Here is a 27,383-nt window from a genome sequence, read left to right as displayed (position 1 = left end):
AGTTGCCAAATCGGTGTGTGGCTGTCCAGGCACCGCCCCTTCTGCTTAATTTCTGGTACCTGGTACCAAGCTGATGAGGCTTTTCAGCGTACCTCTGCCATGAATAACAGTGTGTTATTTCCCAGTATTTGTTTCCCCCGTAAGCGGCTGTGCTTTTTCATGTAATAATGTTCACAGCGACTAACCCTGACTCACACACGTGTTTGAAACTCTCCGGTAAAGGCAATACATGCTCCAACTCCCTTAGAGCATGATACTATTATTCCCAATCCCGCGGTGATGTCCCCAATTTCCAGCAATAATCGCCTGTATGAAGTCTTGGCATTAAGCTTGCGCAGGAGGTTAAGACTCTGCGCCAAGAGAATTGAGATGCCCTCGAACACCAGTGTGTACCCCCGACGGAGCCACTGACTTGTTCCGTGGGGCTATCAATGTTGACAACCACTTGGAAAGCATTTGTGGTTCTACATTGTCCTCCATAACTCCTATTTCAACTAATTCCTTAGGTGAACAGAGACCTTAAATCAGGTTAGATCATACATTGTAGTAATTGCTGGAAGATCATACATTGTAGTAATTGCTGGATTGTGAGCAGAACACTGCTCCTGAACATTGGAAGCATTCCAAGGCCAAAAACATTAATGAATTAAACGAGTGTGACAATCTCTTTGATTTTGGCGTGTGGCTGGAATCCATGGATAATTTGGTTAAGAAATTATTTGGTTAAAACTGAAAAATGCTGTCTGACAGACCCCCAAGTATTGCCTGTGGTATAGCCAATTACTGATGGATATGTCAGCCCGTTTGAATTTCGTAGCAACATCTCCACTGAAAGTAATACCATATTCATCCCCTATTATGAGAAGAGAGGGTTCACAGAACACCAATCTTTTATCTTGTACTGTTGCCGACAAGGCTAAAACATTTCCGGATGGCACTCCTAGATTCATGGATATCAGACCCAAATCGGCTAATCTTCGGAGTTTGCGATTAAGTCTCTCATGACAATGCCTAAGGACGACTCTATTAGAGACCTGGTTATGGATTATAGGAACTTTATGATCAGTAATGTGGTAAAACCGTGCAATAGAGAACCTAGAGAAGCTTTACGAAACAAAGTACTGGCATTGCTTCCCTTAAGAACTGGTCCTGGGGTAGTTAGAAACTCTGATTTGAAATACATACGCCGAATAAGACTTGATGATTGGTGCTCCTTGGAGAACAGGGATTGTGTTCTGGTGGAGTGTGGAATCCGCATCCTCCCCAGTTTTCTAAACAGATTTAAATACCTGCCCATGGGTTCCTCGATTCTAAGACTTGTAGTCTGACATTTAAATTGGCATTGCTGAAAGATTTTTTTTTTTTAATTGGGATTATATATGGTTCCCTCCTCTTGATGCTTACTTCCTATATATTTTTCTGTTTATTTATTTTATTTGTTATGTTTGTAAGTTTTGTTTTTTGTAGCGCTCTGAGGCTTCGGGCGTGTAGTGCTTTATAAGAATTAATTGAATAAAAAATAAAAATAGCTAGACTGGCAATATTGCTGTGGAGAGGATTAATACGCTTGCTGCACTGATTCGCATGTGAGCAGGAGTAGGTGACATTTTTATTTTATTTATTTCAAATATTTTCATAGTGAAAAAATGAGGCCTCAGTGTTGAAAACATTGTCAGCTTCCATAGCCACCAGGTTGATAAAATGGGAACTGTTCCATTTTCTAAGACTATCATCTGGTATGGCAGACTTTGTTGCACCAGCAGATTACACCAAGTACTGCACTAGAAGCAGCTAACGTGCTTTAACAAACTTGTGGCAGTGGGGCTTCGAAGGGAAGGCTGTATTAATCCTACTCCCTGACAAATAATCCGGCAGAGCTTCTGTATTGAGCTGCACAGAAGAGGAATACATCAGTACACTACTGCACTCATGCACAGTTTCTGAACTAAGGACGTGAGACCAAAGTACACGCAGGAGAGAAGAGGGGGCACATTGCAGCAGCACAACATCTTACTTATCTCCTGACTCTGGGTATGTGAACTCAGGCTGTTGTAAAAGGGAGACAACATAATGCGTGCCTGCTGCACCTATCCACCAAAGCAGTATCCCACTCGTGTTCTGAATTGAGGGCTTGTTACCTGCAGATGTTGTAAGGGTTGAGAAGCACATGTATGCCTGCACATGTACAGGCTCTGACTGGGGCATAAAATTGTCTCTGGCACCAATGAAAAAGTGGCCCACAGTTGCAAATGGCAATTCATTCCTATTGTGACAGATTGTTTGAATATTACCCAAGGTGGAATGTTTTCATAAAATGTGATGCAAACTGTGCATTTTAAAGATATTTATTCAGCAACACTGATCAAATCTACTAGCCACATAGGCTAAAAAAGTGGCCCACTTTCACCCAAGAAAATGGCCCACACCAGTTTTTAGCGTTTGTGGTTTGGGCATTGCCCTATATGCCAGTTTGAGACTACTGCTGTGTCCATGTTTCCGCACAGCATACTATAGTGCTGCGCTCTGTCACCTACACTGCTCCATCCCTTCCCACGAGGGCACGCCGCTCGTGGTGTGGGGGGGAGTGTGGGGGTGTTGCAGGGTGCAACACAGAAAAGCACAGAACGGCAGGCAGGGAGGTTGCTCCCATGGAGCTTTCCTGCTTGTGGGAACTACACTATGCACACCGGCCAGGTGTCATAGCAGCATAGATGCTTTATGAAGAATAATACAATATCTTGTTAACAATAACAAGACTATGGGCCTCATTACGAGAATGGAGGTAATGAAAAAAGGAAGGTGGAATGGTAATAGCGGCATCGTTAACGGGTCCGGGGCATTCTGACCCGACAACCCGTCAATACCGGCACTGCCCGTACCGTGCCCCCTCATACTGGCATGTGCGCGTACACGCGCCCTTTCGGGGAGCAAATACCGGCATGCCGGTAACACAAGGACATCACAACCCACGCAGACATGCAAATACTGGCATCCCGAAGGCGGTAATCAGGGGCTGCACGATGCCGGCCATACAGGCATCGCGGACCACCCGCAAACAGCAATCAGCAATCAAGCCAACTGCCACAGGTGCACACAATCACCACAGGTGCACTCAATGGAGTCTGTCCCAGTATAAAAGGAGTACACCCACACACCACACCCCTTCCCACACCAATATGCTACCACTAGCCTTTGCAATCATGGCGCTGGAGGACATGCCTATACTGCTACAACTACAGCAACAACAGCAACTACAACAGCAACTACAGCAGCAACAACAGGCAGCACAGAGGAGGCGCAGGAGGAGAAGGAGGGTGAGACAGGCCCAGCAATTACCACCAGTGCAGCCAGTAGTCCCTCGTAGGCAGCCGCCAATCCCTCGCATCAGACCCAGTCCATTCAATCTAACCCCTGAGCAGATCCACACCCTGTACCGGTTGGACCCGGACACCATCACCACCATAGTGAACATGATAGGCAACGACATTGCCAGCCTCATAGAAATATGCACTGCCATCCCCCCGCTACTAAAGGTGGTGTCTGTGCTCCACTTCCTGGCCACAGGCACCTACCAGCACACAGTGGGCCAGCTGCATGGCATTTCACAACCACTATTTTCACACATGCTGACCCAAGTGCTGGATGCCCTCCTGAAGCACGCTAGCACACACATATCCCTACCACGGACTGCCCAGGAGATAGCCGACACCAAAGTAGGCTTCCATGCACTGGCAGGCATGCCCAATTGTGTTGGTGCCCTGGACTGCACCCATGTCGAATTGGTAGTCCCCCATGCCGTAGAGGCGGTGTACCACAATCGCAAGCAATACCACTCATCGGTGTGCAGATGGTATGTGACTCCGGCAGATCATCACACATTGCTGCGCCCGATTTCCCGGATCAACACATGATGCCATGGTGCTGCGTAACTCCACGCTACCCTGTCACATGGAGCGACATGCTGGACCACGTGCCTAGCTGCTTGGTGAGTTGCCTGAGTGGGCCATGGCAGTGCATTGGGGTAGGGATGTGTTGCGATGCATACCCCACCTGGGTGGGAAGGGGGGGACAGGGGATGCATACCCCACCTGGGTGGGAAGAGGGGGATGCATACCCCACCTGGGTGGGAATGGACGGTGAGTGGAGAATGCACGCAGAACTAATGACCCCTGACCTGAACCCCCCAACCCTAACAGGACACATCATTGGCACACATCTGACCATTAACGCATATCAATGACCACATGTAAGATGCACAACCTGACCACCATGTGTATGTCAAGCAATGCATGACTAAACAGGATTGCAACTGTGCCAATGTGGCTACTGTGTCCATGCACAGTGTAGTATACACAGCATAAATGGGAGGCTAAACATTGTCGTACAACCACAGTACATCCCTCTCAGCATTTATCCTTTCACCCTGCATCATCTATTGAACTCCATCCAGACTACCACAACTCATAGCAGTATAGTATGCATCTAGATAACATTCGTGCATACGTACAAGGACATGTGCATGTCCACACCAAATAGCTGCGGCCATGACTGTGATTCCTGAAGGTGGCAGCTCAGAGTGACACACACCTATTTGTATTTGCTTGCAGGTGATGGAGGATATCCCTTGAGGCCGTGGCTACTTACGCCTGTGCGGAACCTGCGGAACAGCCATGAAGAGGAGTACAATCGGGTACACACTCGTACCCGTGTTGTGATTGAGCAGACCTTTGGCCTGTTGAAGGTGTGGTTCCGCTGCCTAAGCAGGTCTCGTGGAGCACTCCTTTCTAGGCCTGAGAAGGTGGCAAAGATCACCATGGCCTGTGTCATGCTGCACAACATGTGCGTCCGGAGAAATGTACCACTGCCACCTGACATTGACATGCATGCACCGGGTGAGGAAGATGAGGATGGAGACGGAGGTGAAGTAGCACCCCTGCCAGTACGTGATGCACAGGATGGCCATGCAGTACGCCAATCACTGATTCACGAATACTTCTGAACCACAGGGACTTTGACAGACATGTGTCAGTGACACATGGGGTCCATGTGGACATGCACACAGGGAATGTTGGGATTTGGGCACTAAACACTGTCATACAATAAATGGATACACACGAAATGACCAATGTCCAGCCATCATGTTTTTTTCTCACAACGGGTGTATTGGTTCAAACTGCAAAAATGTGGTTACCCCCCCACCCACCAAACCCCTCCAGTGAACTCCCAAAACCCCCCAGTGAACTCGCAAACCCCCAGTTAACTCCAACCCCCCCCCAATAAACTCCCCCAAATGCTCCCATTCACACCCCAAATACCATGTGTCCCACTCCCATTGTCCGCCCAGACTACTTGCGGGACTTTTTGCTGTCCGGGGGCAGCATTTCGGTGTGCCTTGCACTCCTTCTGGGGGGACGCACAGGGCTGGTGGGGACTGAGGAAGCAGGTGTGGTGGCTGATGAGGAGTCGGTGGCAATTTCCACGCCTGCTGCAAGTCGTGGCGGCTGCATGTGCAGCAGGATGGATGTTAGTACCTGTGTTATGGCCCCCAGACAGTCCCTCATCAGCACTGCCGACGCATTCACTGCGGCTGTGTTGGCTGTAATGGTGGCAGTGGTCCCCGCTATGGCTGTGGCTATTTCCCGCCTGCTGTGCTCGCCATCTGCTATGTATTGCCGCAAGAGCTCCAACATTGACTCCTGTCGGGCCTCCACCCTCGCCAGACGTGACTCAAGGGTGTTGGTGTGAGCAGGAGTGGTGGGGCCTGCATTTTCAGTGCTGTCCTCCAGGAAGGGGCTCAGGTCCGAATCATGCAGGCAGGGATCAGCACTGCTGTAGGTGGGTGAGGGCTGAGTTTGGGGCAGGGGGTGGACACGGGACTTGGGGTGGGTGGACATGTCACTTCTGTGACTCCCTACTGGTCCACATTCTCCTCCAAGTCATCTTCAGTGGGGGCCAGTGCTTGTAGGGACTCCCCTTCCACTGGTGTGGGTGTGGGCAGCTGGGACTCGACTGTGTCAGGCACACTGGCTGCGGGTGTGGGCTGCGTGGCTGCCCCGGAGGTGGTCATGGCGGTAGCCCTTTTCTTTGGGCGGGACGTGGATGCCCTCGCGGTGGTGTCTTGACTGGCATCTTCTCCATCGGTGCCTGGGGGGGTACCGCAGGGCATCAGTGATGGTGTTACATGCCATAAGCATCCTATGCTGCTGTTCATTATTCATTTAATTATGCAGTCATGTCTTACAGGTGGGTCACACAGGGTAGTCTGAGGGGGCATTTTGGCATTTGCTGCATGGCAGGTGGCATGCCGTTGAATTGAGGTTTGTGTGATGTATTACATGGGCACGGTCCATGTGTGTTGGCTTTGTGTTGGTTATGGTATTGGCGCTCAGCATGCATTTCTGTCTGGCAGGGTTTGGCCTGCCATCTGGACTTGGATATATTCATGTGGGTGTTGGGACATGCATTGCCTTGCCTAGACTCTCTTCCACATCACTTGTGCTACGTCATGGTTTCGTCTACAGGGATCTGCAGGATCACTCACCTCCTGGTGATGATGCTGCACCCGTCTCCATCTCCCCAAATCCCTCGATGGACTCTGGATTTAGGAAGGTGCTTGCATTCTCCTCCTAGGTGGTCATTTTGGCAGGACAGTGGGGACGCCCGCCTGTGGCCATGGCCTCACTCCTGTTGCTTGCAATGATGTTACGGACCCTAAGGCGGAGGTCGTCCCACCTCTTCCTGCAATCCTTGACACTACGTGGGGTGGTTCCCACAGCGGACACCTTGCGGGCTACCTCCTGCCAGAGGTCCTTCTGCTGCTGAACCTCATGTTTCAGGTTCTGGTATTTGATGACATCTGCATGTGCTGCAAGGGTGTCCGCAAGCATATTTAATTCAGCATCGGAAAAGCGCTGTTTCTGCAGCCGGGGGATGGTCTTCCGGGTTGCCTTAGACATTATCGAAGTATTGCCACTGAGCTCGCCTGGAAACAACTGGTGGTTTGGGAGGATTGCAATGGATTGTGTGTTTAAAGATGGCCGCTGGCCCATTTCCGGTTCCGACGTGATGACGTTATTTCCGGGTCTGGTTTTACGAGCCCGGTATTAGCATGTTGGTATTACTGGGTCGGTATTTAGGGGTTCCTCCTAGGCAGTGGCGGTATCGGTGGGTCCCGTGACGTGCAATCGGGGGGTTGGAGGGCCTTTTGCGGCATGCCGGTATGGCCATTACCGGCATGGAGGTTCGCGCATGCTTGCGCACCCGTAATCACGCGCTATTAGCGGCGTCATACGAGCATGGACCTGCTCGTTTCTCCATGCCGGTAATGACCCCGTTTTTACCGCGCTACTCGTAATGAGGGCCTATGTGCTTTATTTAAGGAAGTCAACTTTGTATAGAAATGCACATTTCTACATGTACCTCTCAGGCACATTATTTCCTTGTCCCAGTACTTACTTTTAAGGTCCCAGCCTCTTTGACAGTTTGTAGATGTTGGTTGGCTATTTGCCCACCCATTGACTGCCCATGGCCATGCTAATCATTATTACCATTCTCACCCAGGTTCTACCCCTCCCCACCAAAAACTCCTCCACATGGAAATTCTTTGAGCTGGCTTTAAACAAGCCTTACCATCAAACTTTGTGCTAAAGTGACTTCTAGCGATTTTTCAAAGCAGTCTTATGAAACTTAGGGCCTCATCACGAGTTGGGTGTTAATCGGGTGCAAAATCTGCAGATTGGAATTAGTGTTACCGCGGCAGCCGTGGCTCCATTGATAACGCTAATTGTGCCTGATGGAAACCGTGCCGGCAATTGGGCTACTGCCTGAAAAAACTGCTAAAATAGCGCTACCCCCACCATTGCCATCAGCGCACGCCAATTGCGCTGATGGGAAATGCGTCACCGCCAGAACGGAAAGACTGCGGCGGCCATCTTGGAAATCGCAATCCATTCAAAATCTGAGCCCCTGGCAACCATCCACACCTCCTGAACATCAAAAATGTCACGGGAGAGGGCAAGGGACAAGGCAGCCCAAGATAGTCTCTGTAAACCTGAGTTTACAGAGTCTGAATTGAATTCACTGGTGGATGAGGTAGTGGCCCACCATGCCAAGCTGTATGGGGCAATGCACAAAAAGACCTCCTCCCAGCAGCGGAACCAGATCTGGCTGGGTGTGAGCCAAAAGGTGTCGGCTGTTGGCCGTGTCTCCCAGGACAGGGAAGACTGTCGTAAAAGATGGAATGACCTGCGGGTCCGTGGAATGTTGGTGCAGCATCGCATGGACAGCATGGCCACAGGGGGAGTCTCACCACCACAGCTCGACCTGATGCCCTGGGAGGAACGATACAGCACTGTGATGGACATGGAGGGGATAGAGGGAGTTGGAGGAGACGAGGATGGCACTGGCACCGAGAAGGAAGAAGGTGAGACAACAGCCCACCACAGCATCCCCCAGTGGAAATAGCCATGAGCCAGGCATTCTGATGGGGGCAGTGCGTGGGGGCCACCACAGGCACCTACGGCAGCACCCATGTGCCAGAGCACCTAGGCCACCCCTGTGAGGCACAGCAGTGGAGATGGCAGCCAAGGGACACATCCAAGCACCATGCACCACACAGCCACATGGCGGGGGGCACAGCAGTGCCCCATTGGTGACCGGCAGTGACAAGTACCAGCCCCCATCCACAATCACCAAGAGCAACAGTCCAACTGGTTATGGGGATCTGGAGCATGCGAGACATGCAATGGCCATGCCAGCAATATACCCCTGCCATGCCCCCAGAGCAAAATCACATCCCCAGTTGCCCCCCCTCTAGCACGTGGCCCCATCTCTGCCAATCCGCTAACAGATGCAAGTAGGCCAGGCATGTGCCACACCGCTCAACCTGCAATGACTGCCATGCATGCCAAAACATGTGACTGAATGTGTCCTAATGCCATCCCTTATGTCCCTTACAGGCACACAGGCATCACCTGAGACATCAGGGGTAGAGGATGCAGCGGTGCTGTCTACAAGTGGGCCCTCCTGCGCCACCACCGTCCTGCAAAGGGGAATTCGGTCAACACCCAGGCGCAAGACTCACCCCAGCACTCCCCTACGCAGTAGGGGCACACCAGTGGCTAGCGTCGAGACCACCCTGCCTGACAGTGAGGACACATCCCCAATAACCTGCACACAGGAGTGAGTGACAAGCAGCTGCAGCACTGATGGCCAGCATGCCGCCACAGCCCCAACACCATTCTGCAGACATCGCCAGCCATCACACACCCCACCCTAGAGCCCAGGATCTGGAGACCGAGCCAAGGCCACAGGGCCAGGCACAGCGCTGATGCGCGCACACCCCGCAGCCAGATACAGACACTAGTTCCTATGGGTCCCCAGCCAGAAGGGCCAACGGGCAATTTCACAGCACCCTGCCTCTGCCAACTGCCGCCTTGGTCACTGTAATGGATGTTAGGAAAGGTTCCTCTTTACTGCACCTTTCCTTCCATTTCTATGGACCCCCAAACTTTTTACTTTTATTTTCTGCTCTTTTGACAGTGCAGTGAAGCCTTAAGCTTCACAAGGCTGGCTTTTGCTCATCTATTATGGGGAAACTGACATGCTCTTCCGGCTGTCAGTACTGGGAAACATTGTCTCCCTTAGTCTTTTTACCTTGTTGCTACTTTATGGTATCTTTTAACTTTTATCATTGTACAAAGCATCTTACCATGCAGTACAATGGGGTACACTTTTTGTTTTGCCCTTGACTAACATGCAGAGGATTGTTGGTTACTCTATGTGTGCTAAAAGGACAAGCTGGTGACAGCGGTTACTTCTTCCTACTTTTTGAGACTTTCCATTTTAGCCTTAATGCATTTGGCTACTAACTCTGGCTACTGGTCAAACATGGACATGCCACAAGGTTTTTCGCTTATCCTTTGGCCATCTTTTCTTTTAGCCTTCTTCCTGGTCTCACCACTGCCAGGGTGTGTGTATGTGGGGCAATTCTGCTTTTGGCTAGTGGGGGCTGCTGCTCTGATCTGGCATTTAGGATAAGAGGACCTCTACACCCACTCATCAGAGATCCTGGAGAAACCTGAAGGAGCCAAGACTCCTGTCCAATTGTGAGACCCGCGTGGAAACCGGAGACCCATCTGAATGAGGACTGGAGACCAACTACTGCTGCTGTCCTGGAAGAGTCCGTTCTTGCTGTCGATCTTCAGTAGTCCTGCAAAGGAGCTGTGCTCATTGGAGTGGACGGACTTTACATTCCTGATGTCTGCTTGGTACCCTGAGAAGAGCCTTTAGAAGTGCCCCTGGACATCCGAGTGTCTGACCAGCTCCTTTGGAAACAGACTGTTTACGAATAGTTTACTCCAACTACTGGACTACTATAAAGACCCATGACTTGTAAGTGTCTTTCACTTGTACTAAGGCTCGACAACTAGCAACAAATATTCTTTGTATTTAGATAGCGATTCTCTCTTTTTCTAACTATAGCGATCCAGACCAGGACTCTCCCCTGGTCAAGAATAAGTGAAAAGCTTTGAGAAATTACCAGAAGACAAATACCATCTATGGCCATACAAGACATTCCATCTTCTTTGGCTATTTTTAATGGGGTAAGATTTTACAACAGCTTATTATATATATATATATATATATATATATATATATATATATATATATATATATACATATATATATATATATATATATATATATAAAGATCCCTAGGTGACAATGGAACTTTATCTCTTTGTTTTAAATTTATAAGGCTTATGTCGTCCAAATTCTTCAGCCTTGGGAGGCGCAAATAGTTAAAAAGCACCAGAGAGTTAAAAAATTAGGATATTGAGATTTTGTCTGATTGTGCAGAGTTTGGCTTCCTAATCTATATCAATCTATAGAAACAAATACACTCAAATGGTAGGTTATACTTGTTTATGAGAAATTCTAAATTATGATGTTCATAAGAACTATGCATTGCACACTTTAAGTCTAGGCACTTGGTGTCATCGTGTAATTCTGAGATGTCTTCAAATTTGGGTTGTTTTTTGAAGTTGCTTCTTGATTAGAAAAATGTAATATATTGTTTAAATTAAAAATGTCTCTTTTCTTTATAGAAATGTTATTGATGAAGGAAACATGCCCCCGATGAAGAGTCTTTGCAACTCGAAACCAACTATTCTGTATGAATAATAAATTGTATTGTTTTTGAATTTATCTTCTAAGTTGTCAAATTTAATTAATTGGTGAAATTCTGAATATAAATATATCTAAGATGCCTAAAAAGGCTTCTCATCTCTGCTAAATAAGGGTGGTAACCTGCCTTACATACCACCTAACTCTCTTATCACTATTAGGCTCTGGCCTTCCAGATAGTGTGCAGGGGATGAAGTTATCAACAAGTCATCCACGAATCATTCCCACATCATCAAGGACAAACATGTAATATCTAGAACTGATCAACAAGTCATCCTAAAATCATCAGGAACAAAGTGTTTCCTAAAAATATGAATTTGCTCCCATCCTCCGGAGAATAGTGAACGCTTCATTTCATGAGGGCACGGTACCTAAAGACCTGAAGAGAGTCACCATCACCCCACTTGTTAAAAAAACGGGACTAGATCCCAAGGATCCCGCAAATCTTCGTCCCATAACTAACTCGAATTTTGTTCTCAAACTGTTGGATAAGGTAGCCACACAGCAACTCCAACACTTCGTTGAGAACCAGGGGATTCTGCACCAGCAACAATCCGCCTTTAGAGCATCCCACAGCACTGAAACAGCTATGCTAGATTTGGAGAATCAGATGCTGACTATGCTGGACGATAACAAATTGGGGATGCTTATGCTTTTAGACCTTAGTGCAGCGTTTGATTTGGTGGATCACCACCTTCTCATCAAGGCGCTTGGGGAGAATGTGGGCTGCTCGGAGAGAGCCATCGATTGGCTCCTATCCTTTCTCTCCAACCGCCAAGCAAGAGTACATTGGGGTAGCAGTTTCTCCGTCCCATGTGACATCATATTCGGAGTGCCTCAAGGGGCTAGCTTATCCCCAATGCTTTTCAATATATATATGCGCACTTTGTGCAGCCTTCTGGTGAAGGCCGGAGTGTCATTTACAAATTACGCAGATGACACCCAACTCATATTGGAGTTGGGGGGTAGGGATCATGCCATGGACAGTGAAGTGCTCACCAAGGTTTACAAGTTAATTGACTACTGGATGCAGGCAAACTGGATGTGCCTGAACGACTCTAAAACCGAATTGATGTTGTTTGGCTCCAGTCGTCAGTTGGAAAAACTAGGGGCAGAGTACAGCTCTTTTCAAATTAAAAACGCCATTATCCAGGTGGTTCCCAAGGTGAAGACTCTGGGTATGATGGTCGATTCAGTCGTCGACTCCCACGCCCAGACTAACTTCCTCCAAAAAAACTCAGCATACTATCTCAGGCTTATGAAAGCAATCATACCACTACTTAATGAAGTAAACAGGGCAACGATAACCAGAGCCATTATTCTCTCACGGCTCGACTATGGTAACGCCCTGTTGTTGGGGGCCGCATCCAGGGATCTATCCAGTTGTCAGGTGATCCAGAACAACGCGGTCAGATTAGTAAAAAATCTGAAAAGGAAAGACCATGTTACTGAAGAGAGGCATGCTCTGCACTGGCTCAGAGTAGAAGAGCGCATCAAGTTCAAAACTCTCTGCCTGGTACATAAGTGCCTTTATGGCACAGCGCCTGCATACTTGAAAACACACATAGTGCCCTACATCCCCAGCAGAAATCTACGCTCGGGTGGAAAATGCCTCCTGCATGTGCCCAGGTTTAAGCTAAAAACAGGGCTGGGCAGATCCTTTCTTGTGCTAGCTCCGAAACTGTGGAACAGCGTTCCCGAATCCCTTAGGTTTGAAGTTAATCACTCTGCTTTTAGGAAGATGCTGAAGACACACCTTTTTAGATGAGATCTTAGACGTAGGACTTTCCTTAGAGACCTGGCAACGCAATAGTACTTGTACCCATTGTCCGTATCATACGTGTTGTTCGTCGTGCAGTACCGGTGTTTTATGTACAAGCGCCCTGATGCCCTCGGGCTACCGGCGCTATACAAAAATCAAATACAATACAATACAAATACAATACAATGAATGATTGTAATTGTTTATTTATAAAGGGCTTATACACAAGTGAAGTGCTTCAAGGCGTGAAGGGTACAAGGGAATACAGTTGTCATTCTTAGGCTTTGAAGATTCCGAATGATCTTAACAAAAAACTAGCATACTGGGCCAGAGGCATTTCAACTAGTGCAAGTGCATGAAAGGAAGGAATGAGGGAAGGAAGGGAGGGGTGGCAAAAGCATGCAATCAATAAACTACTGTACTATGCGTAACAACTAGTCAGATAGTGCAAGTGCTTTACAAAGAGTGGGGAGAGAAGGGATGGGGAGAGGGGAAAAGGACCAATAGAATAATAAACTACCCCCGCTCATGCCCCGTGTCTGTCTCCTGTTGCCCCCCACCCCCCGCTCCTGCCCTGTGTCTCTCTCCTGTTGCCCCCCACCCCCCGCTCATGCCCCGTGTCTGTCTCTTTTGTTCCCCCCACCCCCCGCTCATGCCCTGTGTCTGTCTCCTGTTCCCCCCCGCCTGGCGACATTTCAGATTGATTGGTGATTGGTCGTCACTAATACGCCTATGTTCGAGTTGTTCAGGAACAACCAAGCAAGGGAGGGGAGACAGAGGGAGGACAGGACAGACAAACTTGCTAGGCCTAGTGCGTTCACAGTCGTGCAAGTGCGCAGACAGTAAGTGCAAGGGGGGTGAGAGTGCGCCTAGTCAGACAGGGCCTGATTAAAGTGCAGGGTGGTTCCCCTCTCGAGGAGCGTATTCTGAGGGCAGTATTGCCAAGCAGATTGCAGAGGCCCGGAGGCAAGTGCAGGACTGGAGGGGGAGTTTGGGACTGGTGATGCTCTGATGTTAATGTAATCATTAAGTCATCCTAAGCTCATCCACAAATCATCACGCACCATTCTGAGACATTTGCTGATGACTTTAACAGTGTGATGACGTTGGAATGACTTCTAGGGTAGTTCGACGATCAGATGACTCCAGCATGGTCACTAAAATCATCCTTTTAGACCGGGGACAGTATGATCTGCTCCTCCGCCGGGTTTCTGCTTTCCGGTTGGGAGGAGGTAGTCTTTTGCTGTCGTGGCCCTTTCACATTCATTTATGATAGTTTCAAATGGAAACTGTTGTGGCGCGCGAGGGCGCTGTTATCTACACTACATAGTTTAATGGCACAGCACGTACTTATCAGGAGACTTGTAAACAAGTTGAAAAGCCTTGAGTCAGGAGCTAGGCCAGTAAACAGGGTCAGGAGCTGGCAGACTGAAAGGCTGGAAAAGAGGGCTGCTGAATTGGGCTGCCCCTGTCACACTAATGACAATTAAAATACAGTCAGGTTTTCAGAATGACCAATAAGCATGCAAAACAACTCCACTGATTCATCATATGGAACTGTGTCTCACTTTTTGGTTTCTGCCGAGTAGATTATTGTGTTGCACTTCCGTTTGGTAAATGTAAATCTTGTGGCAGTCAACGCGAAATGCAGGGCCAAATGTAATCCTTTGAAGACCACCAAATTTACACTTAAACGTTAATTTACCAAACCGAGATGCCACTCAGCAATCTACTCAGCAGAAACCTAAGTGGAATATCCAATCGATTGCAAAAATGAACATTTTTCTTTCTATAACCGATTGTCCTGAACAAGAACAGGATATGTGACATGTATACGCCGCCGCCTCTTGGTGTGTACACATTATTTTTAAGGTGTTCGCACAATTGTATCAAGTGTGGGGATTACATCTTGTTTATACTTGCACAAAGAATGTAAACCACAAATAGACATTTTCAAGGATCCGTGTCATCTTTCTGATTTCAATTTGGCTTAATGAATACTGACAGCATGTCCTTGAGCATCTGCTCAAGCACGCAGTGCAGTGTGATACGGCTACACATTTTTCTCTTACTTTTGCACGTTTGTGATACTCTAAAAGTGCCTATGAATCCCAGTGAGTATATTAGCTCAACACATACCCTTCTGTGTCATTATGCGGCCCTCCAGGTGTTTTGGACTACAACTCACATGACCCTTCAACACATACTATGCTGGCTGGGTTAAAGGGAGGTGAAGTCCAGAACATCTGGGGGGCTCCATAATTTCGATTCTCATAGTGAGCATTAGTTCCTGCTCCTGGCTCACCGCTGTTCATGTCTTTTGTAGGGATGAATTAGTCGGCTGGGAAACAAATCTATCCATGATATTTAAAGGATCCGGTAAAGCACTTGTTGAACAGGAAGTAGCAATCCACTGTATAAGAATCACACTGCTCATTCGTAATGTAAAGTCTCTTGAGAAAGTGTGCGCTGACGTGATTAAAAGAACCTGAAAGTTAAGGGACCAGTTTGTATGCCCACTACGACTCTGCAAATCACTACCAGAAAAACACCCTGTGGTGAAGGTCCAAAGACCTGGGATCGTTTCCAGATGCAAAATTACAAGCGCCTGGTTGATCACTTTAGTCCTTCTAAAGATTGTGAAGCAGATCTCATCAATCAGTATTGAGCTTAAGTTACAATTGCTGATGCATTAATTACCTACTTTATTTCATAATGAGTAACTGTGCTCTAGAACATGGGTCTGCAACCTACGGCTCTCCAGGGGTTTTGTACTACAACTTCCATGATCCCTGACCATTATACACATCCATACTAATTAAAACATTTAGCCCTGCCTTCCGTCTTCCTTTCACGCTTTCGGTCGACACATGCACATGCTATTCTTCCCAGTAGACTTAAGGTCTGGTGACCCCGGGCAGGGACACAATACACCTCGGTCAAGAAATCAATGTTTTGAAACAACTGCGATGGTGATTCGGTGCAATACAAAAGCAGTGCAACATAATATAACATAATGTATTCATAGTGAGTCTCTGGAAGAAATTAGCATAATGTACTGTTCATGGATTATAGAGTTAAACATTCCTGATGAATTTAGTTGATTCTGAAGAAAGAGATCCAGCAATTGGGTACTAGAAGTATCATTCTTCAATCTGGCACACCTCATTAAGGTGAATGAGTGATATTGCAGTGATCTGGAAAGTCAGATGTAGGCCTTTAAAGATGATACAGAGATCTGCAATATGGCTGACACTTCAGTCGGAGCACGGGAGGGGAAACCTGGAGTAGCTGAGAATGTGGTCTAATAATGTTTTCAAGAGAGCAAAGCAAGACAACGTCTTCCACTGTTTACTACAGATGACCTGCCAATGCAAAAACATTAGGGTTAAACTAAGAACAGTATTGTGGTTCATTATAGTGCGGCGGTCGCTTCACTATAGTTAAGATGAGTATCAAGTTCCATAGGAAACCAGAACTGAATTGCTAATAAGTTTTTACTTGCATGATGGATTTGGGTAAAATTCTGCAAACTAGAAGTTTGTTGCGGGCCTCCCCACACTGGAAAGTTTGGGAAAGATCTGTTAGAAAAAGAAAAGGTTATTAAGAAAGCAAATAAACACTGTTTTCGGCCTACTCCCATTGTTTACCCATAGAGGAAAAGTACACATTTCTTCGCAACGTACAGCAAAAAACGCTGGAAGGAACTGGACCAGGTACGAAACAACTTGGGCATGAAGCAGTGAAACGATTTCTGGGAGGGGCCTGGGGCTATTCCGTGAAGTAGTTGTTACTATATTTGACAGAGAAGGGGGGTACCCCCTTCTCCCAAAATGATAGCTACATTTCTTTCCCATGGTGCTTTGCAGCAGAGAGACACAGGCATTTCAGAAAGGAAAATGCATCCATCTTGCTCCCAAATTCTATTGTTAATAACTTTTGAATTGCTGGATGGATTTGGATGAACATTTGAAAACAGAAAGTTGGTCTGCCCCCCGGTCCCCCCCCAAATTGCACATTTTGGGAACAAAACGTGGTAAAATGAAAATGTGATTAAGAAAACAAAACCCCTCATTTTTACAGTTTTTAGCCCATTAACTATCAAATGGAGGAAAAGTGCAGTTTTTGAACAGACGTAGCACGAAAACTGCTGGGCAGATTTGGACCAAATAAGAAATGCCTTGGGCATAAAGCGTGGCCATAAATGTCTTTACTGGTTTGGGGTAAATCCATCTCTTCGGTTTTTTAAATATTCTACCAAGAACGGGGTAGCTCTGCTCTTTAAAACCGTAATCTGCCTTTTACAGTAGAGGCTGAGCGAGGCTAATAACTTTTGACTTTCTGGATGGATTTGGATAACATTTTCCAAACAAATCGTTTGTCAAGAGCCCACTAAATTAGACATTTAGGGAACAATTTCGTTAGAAAATAAAAAAGAAAACCTAAAAAACACTGTTTTCAGCCTACTTTCGTTCCTTTTTCCCATTGAGAAAAAGTGCAGTTTTTGAACAGCCATTGTGTGAAGACCACTTGGCAGATTGGGACCAAATAAGAGACAATCTGTGCAACATCCTTTGCCTTAATTTCTTTGACTGGTTTGGGGTAAATCCATCCAGTAGTTTGTAAAATAGTCGATGGTGCACATTTGTAAAATCGTCGATGGTGCACAGGGCCACCCAGCTCCTTGATATGATATGATAGGTTATTTATAACGGACTTAATACCCAGAGGTTTCTAAGCGCGGACCCGGGGATTTAATCTGTGTTGCTTCGTGTCGTCTTGCTTCCAAGGCGAGCATGTTGCCCCTGAGCTATCCTCCCAAGACTAACCTTTAAATCAGTCTTGGTGCTTTGCACCAGAGAGGCTGAGAGGCATTTCAGAAATGAAAAAGAAACATTTTTTCCCTCCACAAATATATTGTTAATAACGTTTGACTTGCTGGATAGATTTGTATGAGTTTCAAAACAAAAGGTTTGTTGAGGGCCCCCCAAATTGCCAATATTGGGAACAAAATGTTAAAAAATGAAAAAGTTGGGGGGCGCTGTTGCACACGTCTGAAAATGGCCCTATAGAGCTTCTGCTCCGTGTTGGGATCATCCTTTGAACTGTCTACCGGCACATACACGCTGCAAATTTCGCTGCTTCCACACCATACGTGAGCCATAGCTCTCTGGCATCGTCTACCCGAGTCCTGACCCTCTCCATGCTTGTGGAGAGGTGATCTGCGGCTCGTGTCCCCGCAGTGGAAAGACCTTCTGGCAGTGTCTGCGTGGCGACTCCAGACGCGGCCCTTCCCCAGCCACCCGACACCGAGCCGTGCCGGGCCCGATGGGGGGGGAGGGGCTCTACCATCCTGATCTCCCGGACTGATCTTGCGCCCGTTCTGGACGGCGGAGACCGACGCGGCAGCCTGCTGCATACACTTCATAGCTACTGCCTTTGTCTGGCCGCTGCCCGCCTGTCCTATTTCATCAGTGTGTTGTTCCATGCCATATTATAATGGTTAAGTGTAACAAAATAAAATATGTATCAAAGGTGATCAACAAACGTTTAACTTATTTAATCAGTAAGGTGACTTTTGATGTAATTAGTGATGTCACCAGGTTTTGTTTTGGCTTTTCACGTTGAATCTGATCACCTTAACAATCTCCTAACTAAAGTTGTTTCACTGAATAAATAGATGCATAACTACCTTATGAAGGAGTATTGTGTCACTACTGCAGGGACCATGCTTAGAGAACCTTTCTAGAGTTGTGTCCAGTTCTGGCATATTGATCATTTGGGAATGGCCGTGCCGAGCTCTTATGATCACATTCTACGTGGAGCATCTGGTGTATTATGTCCAGTTCTGGTGGGGGTTTCGAGAGTATTGCATATTTGTACTTGTAAAGGCACATTGTAATAAAACATCCCTTCCAGTGCAGTATACTTTTTAGAACCTCCATTTTAAGTATTGTGTCCATTTTTGGAGATAAACAGTTCTAGTATTCTTTTTCTTTTTATTAAAAAATGTTTTTAGCACACATGGTGCTTTTACATTATATTCCAAAACATGATTTAAATACAACATTGTCTTAGCGTATGTACAAAACAACTCAAGGTATTCTTCCTTTTCTCTCCTTCCCCAGAGGCTCTCTGTCTTCAGAGCTTTGGTTCTCTGTAGGCTGGACTATTGCAACAGCCTCTTTCTAAATCTGCTTGCAAGCACTCTCTGCTCTCTGCAGCTCATCCAGAACAGGACTGCAAGACTTGTCCTTGGCCTCAAGCCCTGGGATCATATCTCTCCAGCCCTGAAATCTCTTCATTGGCTCCCAGTGGCTGCAAGGATTAAATTCAAGACCCACTGCATTGTCCACAAGGCTTTCTGGGGCCTGGGTTCACAATACCTTCAAATCTCCCTCCGTAAACACATTCTACTCAAGCTCTTCTCTCCTTCACCTCCAACTCCCTCAGAGTCAGTCACTTCTCCAAGCAACAAGATGGGGGTAGATCCCTTTCCTCGGCTGGGGCCTCCTTCTGGAACAGTCTCCCTGTCTCTCTGCAACTTGAGGAGAACCATTTCGGTTCCAGAACCTTCCTCTATGCTTCTGCCTTCATTCTTCCTCTCCCCTGCTAATCTGTCTGCTTTGGCACCGGGCACCTGGTTACCCTCTGATTTTGGGCCCAGATCCCTGCCCTCCCAGCCACACACCCGCACTGCCTCCTGGCAACCCCTGCACCTGGGTCTGTATCTGCAACCCAACAGTCTCCTTCCACCACTTATCAGACACCCGTTGTCTACCCCTTATTCTCACACTTAGCACCTGCTGGTCGCACTACCTGTTGTTCTATCACTTGTTCAGCACTTTCCACTACCCTCCCCTACCCCTTGCACTCTTCCCCCTTCCCCCTCCCTTGCACTTGCACACTCTCAGTGTCACTCAGCCTAGTATGATGGTTGTTTTGTCCTCTGTTGTTTCCCCTCCCTTGCCTCGGCTCGCTCTGAAACATTTGTGTATGGGCACGATGCAAATGAAATATGTCATATCATATCATACCTGAATTAAAAGGAGTACAATCCATTTTAAAAGCTGTGTTAAATGCTATTAATGTGCAATAAACAAGTGACTAAAATACAGATATTCATATATAAAACTGACATTTTAAAAACGCAGGGATTGAAACATGTCCTGACCTATTTTGACTTGAAGCAAATTCATGAATTGTATGTAGTCATTTTATTAAATCATTTGAAAAGCAAGACTTTAATCCAATATGTTCAGGGACATTGATTAATCAAAATGCCATGGATAGCAGAAGTGACATCACATACCTGATGACATCACAGGAAGTGATGAACATGACCTTTGACCTGGATGGCATCAGTTCTCCCTGATTACATCACTGGAAGTGGCTTGCGGGCAAAAAAAGTGCATAAATGTAAACATTTTAAAATACCAAATGGGTACTAAAGCAGACAAGAATATTTTAGGTACCAACCACATTTTAGCAAGAGTGCTGCCTTCATATGCCATGGATGGGGCATGATATCATAGGCCTAGGCCCAATAGGATCAACATAGGTCGAGGCACTGCAATAGATATGCCACTTCAGTATTGTTTGGCCAGTTACTTCCATATTAGGCCATTTATAGCTGCATGTCGGCTATTGTCATTGTATGATAAGTAGAGCCCCTACATTGCCAATTGCTGCGATATTACAGTATCCAAAAAGCCAATCGATGCAAGTCACCAACAATGCCCAGGAGCATTAATGCTTTGATTCATGATAATGATTTGTTATTTATTTTTGTGGAAGCACTATACATAGCACATAATTCTATTTAAATATCATTTCAACCAAAGTTGGTACCAATTTATCAACCGGGGAAGAATGTACGGTTGAGTTGCATGTGCCAGGATTTCAACCTGTAAACTGCAGATCATACATAAATCGTATCCGCAAGCAGTCAACCCGCTGAGCTATCTTACCACTTTGCTATTAAAAATGCAATGCCACCACAAGAAAACATGTAAAAACTGGCTGCACAAAATAGGCTAGACCCGTAATAAAACTTATCATGTTTGCCGAGCCTTGATGATGCACAGTAAAAAAAATACCATTCCTAGACATACCTAGATGGGTTGCATCAAAATGCCAATCTAACCATGTAATAACACTTGTCATGCTTACTTTATCATAGATGCTCAGAAACATATACCATGCCACAGTAAAGAAAGGCTAGACTGGTTGCACCCAAATGCCAGTGTAGGTAATTGCACTTATGATTGCTTTAGCAGAGATGCCCAGTACAAAATGTCAAGCCACAGTAAGAAATTGCTAGACTAGCTGCACCAACATGCAAATGTAGCCATGTAATAAGTTATGATGCTTCATTATATATGCTCAGAAATTATGCCACGACACAGTAAGAAAATGCTATACTGGCTGCACCCAAATGCCAGGCTAGATGGGTAATAACACTTAGATGCAAAGTACAAATGTCATGCCACAGTAAGAAATAACTAGACTGGCTGTACCATAATGCCATTCTAGCCACTAATACATATCATGCCTGCTTTATCATTGATGACCTTTATGTATTAGCACACCCCTCTCCTGCCCCAGCCTTGCCACATGTCCTCTCTCCCTCCCACTATCCTCCAACCCCCAAAATCAACTCTTCGGCCCAGCATTACCTCAATGTCCCTCTTCCTCGTCCCAGTGGTTATGTTTGAGGCAAAGTGCTTCAAGGGCAAGTACTGGGATGAGGAAGAGTGGGACTAGGAGCAATAAGGATTACCAGTAAGTAATCCAAGTATTTAACACAAGCACAGACCTTCATACACCACTTACTCATTTACACATGTACTCATTCACCATTCACTCACACAAGCAGGCCCAGCCACCCAAACACCATGCACCCATTCACACACATTACATGATGTGTATATACCGTACACATACACACACACACACTTTTACATTTAAAAAATAAATGTCCTAACCTTCCAGAATCGGTTGCTCCTCCTTTGCAAACATGACTCTGGCTCCTATGCTCCAGCTCGCACGTGTCATGAACAGCATAGCACAGCATCCGAAGCCAGGCATGTCCCGAGGGAAGGAGGGCCTCGAATTTCAAAATGAAATAATTTATTTTTGAAGTCGGAGCCATCAGGGGTTGCAGATGCAGTTCCAGGGGTCTCAGTTGTGGCCCACAAATGACGTCCCTGAATATGTTGCAGAAATCAACTAATGTAGTCTCTATATTATACTTGCCCCTCACTTCAGCTATAGAAAACAACAATTACACTAATTCCAAATGTCTGCACCTGATGATTTGATTTTAAACCTGAACGATGGTGACTTCTACTGGTTAAGAACATTAGTGTCACTCATCTTTTATTTACTTTAGTGTGGTAGGAAATCAGGTTGGCTAAGTTGGTTTGAGAGCCCTGCCGAGACCTGTCTCGAGGGCTGTATTTTGGAGGCTGACGGGGTTGAGCCCCAGCTAGCCCACTTTAAGTCCTATACTCACTCACCCGTCTTTGCATTCTCATTGATTCACCCTCCCTTTCAGATCCGCCACAGCGCCTTGAAACCATGCAAATGGCATGGGTGCGCAGTGTTAGTCCCAGTAGCATACCAACATGACATCCCCACCCTCATTTACTCTTCCTCGTATGTGCATTCAATAATCCATTCATCTTGATCACACTTGCTTGCTGACCCGTCCATACATCCTCATTCTAACATATTATTTTAAAGTTTAATTTAATCAATCGCCTTCAAACGTGTTTATTCAACCTCCAGCACAATATAAACCCTGAATCGGTTAGCAATGCCCATGACCATATTCATACATCCTCCCTCTGCCTCATTCATTTCTCACATTCATATTCATTAATCCCTTCTGTACCCTTCTTCACTCTGTGTCTACTGTCCCCCTCAACATCTGTCTAAGTGAGTCTGTGGGCATACACTTTTCACCACACAACAATCAAAACTAGTGGCTTTGTCAATGCGTCTTCATTGTGTTAACACCACCCCGCTGTACAGTGTCTGAGCTCAGCAGTTGTGGCTGGTCTGCAATCAGTGGTGTACCTGTCATTGAGGGAGACTTACTATCGCACTGAACTTGCCCCTGTAGCATTCTGGTGCCTGCAGTTGTTGCTGGCTCACAGGTCTTAAACAGAACTATCGGATTAGTTCATAAACAAGCGTCGGAGCTCATTTATAGATGCCTTTCAGGTGAGGCACGGGGAGGGAATGTCACCAAGAGAGCAAGCAGTGTCACAATGTGTTGGCCCTAATTTGAGAATTGTCTAAATTTGAACGGCGGTAACCACCCCCCTTGTTATACAGCTCAGACCCAGAACCTGTACCGCCATTTCTACTGTTCAGGCCCACAGACCAGAACCATGGCGGATCCCAACCAGCCTGGGTTAAGGATATCCATCTGGTCGGTGTAGGCAGGACACACATCATGTTCATCGCCCCGCGCTACGAGCATTACCTGTTAAGTTTCATATTTCAGAAGCTTCACTTTTACTGAACCTGTGTTCTTCTCTCACAGCGAAAAAGAGAAAAAGAAGCCGCCAAGATGGCCACCATAGCCGAGCTGAAGGAACTCTTTCGCAGCGCTGACGCAGTCTGCTTCGACGTGGATAGTACTGTCATGAAAGAAGAAGGCATTGATGAGTTGGCCAAGTTCTGTGGTGTTGGGGATGCTGTGGCAGAAATGTATGAGTAGAAACTGCTTCCTATTATACCTTTTGTCATTACCTATTAGTTTGGTGCTATGCAACCTTTGGACCTTACAGATATTTTGAATTACAAGTTCAATTGGAGAGCCGCAGGTTGCTTAAGTTTTCACAGGGTTACATAAAATACAGCAGAAGGTAACTTATCATTCTGGAAATGGCGATTCGTACAATGTAATTTCAATTTGATCCTGATTTATCACACTATGCATTGTTTGCTGTTTTGATATCTGGCTCTTAAATGGTACAGGGGAATTCACAATGGGGAATTAACTGCACACAGTGTCACAGCGGAAACACTGCCTTGGGGTCAATGTAACGCCTGCATTCAGTTTGTCGCCGCAGGCTGGTCTGTGTGGTAGTTAGCGATGCCATTGAGGCCTCTGGTTGGGATGCAGTTATTTCCTTTGAAACATGGTCCCTGATCACTGTAGCCTCCTCCTTGCAAATCCTTCTGGTGGTAAGGGTTGCAAGGCAGTGCCAGGTTTCCTGCACCGCCTTGCTCACCTATCGACCCTAACATCTATACATTGTAACTGACAGCCTGAAAACAATGGATGCAACATTCCCTTGGAGCACTCACATTAATAAGTGGAGCTATAGGAGTCATTAGGAGGTTTTGTTCAACTTTAATTGTTAGTAACCACTCAGTGTTTGGAGTTGGTAGTTGGTGTGGTGCCTCCTGTAGATGATATCGCGCCGTGCTTTGTGTACTATAAAATTGTCGCGTCCCAACTAAATACGAGCATTTCGAAGTCTGCGTGGAACCGGCCTCATGCTCCATAAATCACGTGGTACATGTTGTAGGACCCCATCTTCTTGCCCTAGGCAGGATGCCAAATAACCTTTATGATGCAATGAACCAATATCAAGGAGTGGAGTGCACATTCACACAGAGGCCTCTAGGCGCTCTGGTGCAAGTACAAGTTTGCGAATTGCATTAACCTTATAAAACAAGAAAAACAGAATCAAAATCCCGGATGTACAGAGGGAAAGTTGCAGCAGGCCAGGGAACTGGTCCAACATAAGTTATTTGGCTTTGGGAAGCATCAGAGAGGCTGCCAAAGTCTGTTAGATAAAGCCTTGCTGAAAAATATTAGGATTGTATGGCCCAAGAAAGAGAACCCAACAACTGGTAAATAAAGCTGGCAGTGTTACAGCCTCCCATAGCACTTACAAGTTTAACAAGCAGTGTGGTTTGCATAATGGTACTTGCAGGGTATGCGCCCAGGCGTGGGTCCGAAGGTCCCAGGGACCGCAGCTGAACTGCGTCTTAGCATCTCTTCTGATTTTATGGTACTGTGGTTGGCTGTGTTCTTGTTTAGTTATGCCTACGAAAGGCCTTTTCTTGATTTACTCTTATGCCGAGCAAGACCCAATCTAAACTGGAAAGCCAGAATTGTCCATGTCTCATTTTTCATACCTGTTGCTAATACCAGACCACAGTATCTCCATGAAGCGTAAAAGTGGGATAATAACAAGTTCGGTAAAGTGTAGGAAAAATGTCAGATTCACCATTGGTAAATGCGCAGAATTTCTTTTCAGATGCGTTTCAAAGTTTGTTGCAAAAGTGGAGGCTTCAAGCACATCACTTTGCAACTTACAACATAGTTCTGGGACACCTAGACAAACCACACAAACTAGTGATATTAAGAAAACCTTGCAAAACACCACAGTCCCAGTGTTGTCTGATTCCCATGCTCTCATGTTCTCAGGTGCTCTAATGGGAGGTTACACCTAAAGACACAACCACCCCTGAATCTACCAAGGTCCCTTTCTATCCTTCTTGAATTATGGAACTGGTCTGTGCTGAAGTTGATTGTATTAGAACGTTGGGTTTTTAAGTTTTTCTGGTTTATAGTATTGGTGTTGAAAAAGGTTGCCCCCGTATCCATCTATAGGTAAAGAACATTAATCTACATGACCAGTGCTCCCTATGGATGGTATTGTTCTATGTGATCATTACTACAACAAGCGCTCAGAAGGGAAAATGCTAATTCTTGTACTGCCTCCTCTTAGCCTCATAGCCTGGCCTGATCTTTGCCTTGAATGCAACTCATTTAAAGTAATTCATCTTTATTTAATGTTTGGTACCTTTGCCCAAACTGTGCTTCAAACATTCTAACATATAAGTGCTATTGGATGGTTATTTTGCTCAAGTGTTTTAATACCTGTTCCCACATTGTGTCTGTAAGACTCCTACCACTGGATAGTGACCTTGCCTCAGATTTTTGGTATTTTTGACAAGTTTTGAACTCCCCAACCTACACGTCTTGGCTGGTGTCAGCAGCATCATTGTACCCTCAATTTTACAGCTCATTCTCATTGTTGTGGGATCTACTAAGAATGACTTCTGGGCATGTTCTTCCTCTGATACCGACGACTATTCGGAATGCTTTGCTGCAAAGTTGTAAACACTTTGTCTCGGCATCTCTTTCAGGTCTAACTTCTGAGTATCCAGTGGTTCCACGGCACACCACTAATCCCCTGATCAGTTCTAACTCTCCTGGTCATGGAGCAGTGGAGAGTTGTGTAGCTGCTACCCACAGCCGCCTTCTTGTCCTAAATTCAGGTATGCGGATTCAACCTTTGCTTAGATCTTTATGTCTGTGACACAGTTATAGGGAGCTGTAATCCGAGCTGCTGGCTAATCTGTGGAACCCTCACCACTAGCCATCCACAAACACTGCGGACCTTCTAACTCTTAATTTCTCCTAGACGTATGTTAATATAACTGCTTACTAAAGATTAAAGGGTTGCAGCCATGATTTATGCATCACCTGAACGGTGGTCCATTTTCATATGGCTAGTTTATATAAAATTACCTTTTCAAAGTTTTTCTGCTGAATGTTCAGATCTCAATAAAATCTTTTAATCTAGTATGGAAGGAATTACTGCGCCCGACATCACTACTCTTTCTCACCCTAAGCTGAAGTTTTCTTCTCCTGTCATTACTTCAACCTCTCACTTCCTTGTTCTACCCCAGTTGATTCCCTCTTACTTCTCCATCCTACATATGCTCCACCTCCCTAATGTCTGCCAACCTCTGCCTAGAAATATCATTATCTTTCAGGTGAAATATCAATTTCTTTCAGGTGTTTGAGACTGTGCTGGCTATATTAGGGGCTAATTCAGTCTATTGGTGCTTAGACTGATTCACGCCTCTGGAACCAGTCGACCGTACTTCGTCCGCCAGCCCATGTACCACTATTTCGTGGAAAAATGTTGCTCGTTGGTCTGCTCTGAACCTAAGGTTGCTTTGCTTCAACCACATAGCATTCGGTGCATGCACAGGGAAGTATATCTTCTCTCCTACCACGCCGATGTAGTTCTTCATGCAAAGGGTATCGACTGGAAAATCATGATTGTCAGAGGCAGCATTTTGTTTGTGAAAACATCTACATCATCTGACTCTGTTTCTAAATGAACAGCATTACATTTTATTCTGATTGAACAAACCCTGATAGAGACGTATTCTATGTAAACACTTAAGCAATCGAACCTGACCATGGTGGCTTTCCTGGCCGGTAATGGCCTACGGACAAAGCTAATAGTCCTGAGTGAAGCAAGGGCCTTTCATAATGTCTGAGGCTCCATTACTGCCCCAGAAAAGCCCACATGGGAGGGTGCTATAGCTATTTGCATCCCGGCATAACATCCATGATGCTAATAGTATGTTTTTTCGTTTTGGA

General features: G+C 46.1%; 1 protein-coding gene across 1 annotated transcript in view; it reads left to right on the top strand.

Annotated features, from left to right (window-relative positions):
* The window catches only part of PSPH (phosphoserine phosphatase), a 253,002-nt gene that overhangs the window by 75,910 nt on the left and 149,709 nt on the right, over window positions 1-27,383 (top strand). Inside the window, exon 2 of the mRNA XM_069614877.1 lies at window positions 23,505-23,671. Within this exon, the coding sequence (XP_069470978.1) occupies window positions 23,532-23,671 (140 nt within the window). The 5' untranslated portion in view covers window positions 23,505-23,531. The remainder of the gene's footprint in view (window positions 1-23,504; window positions 23,672-27,383) is intronic.

Source organism: Ambystoma mexicanum, chromosome 9 (assembly GCF_040938575.1).
Source record: "Ambystoma mexicanum isolate Mex_15411 chromosome 9, UKY_AmexF1_1, whole genome shotgun sequence".
Lineage (NCBI taxonomy): Eukaryota > Metazoa > Chordata > Amphibia > Caudata > Ambystomatidae > Ambystoma > Ambystoma mexicanum.
The sequence above is the reverse complement of the archived record's forward strand: the minus strand, read 5'-3'. Positions and strand labels throughout refer to the sequence as shown.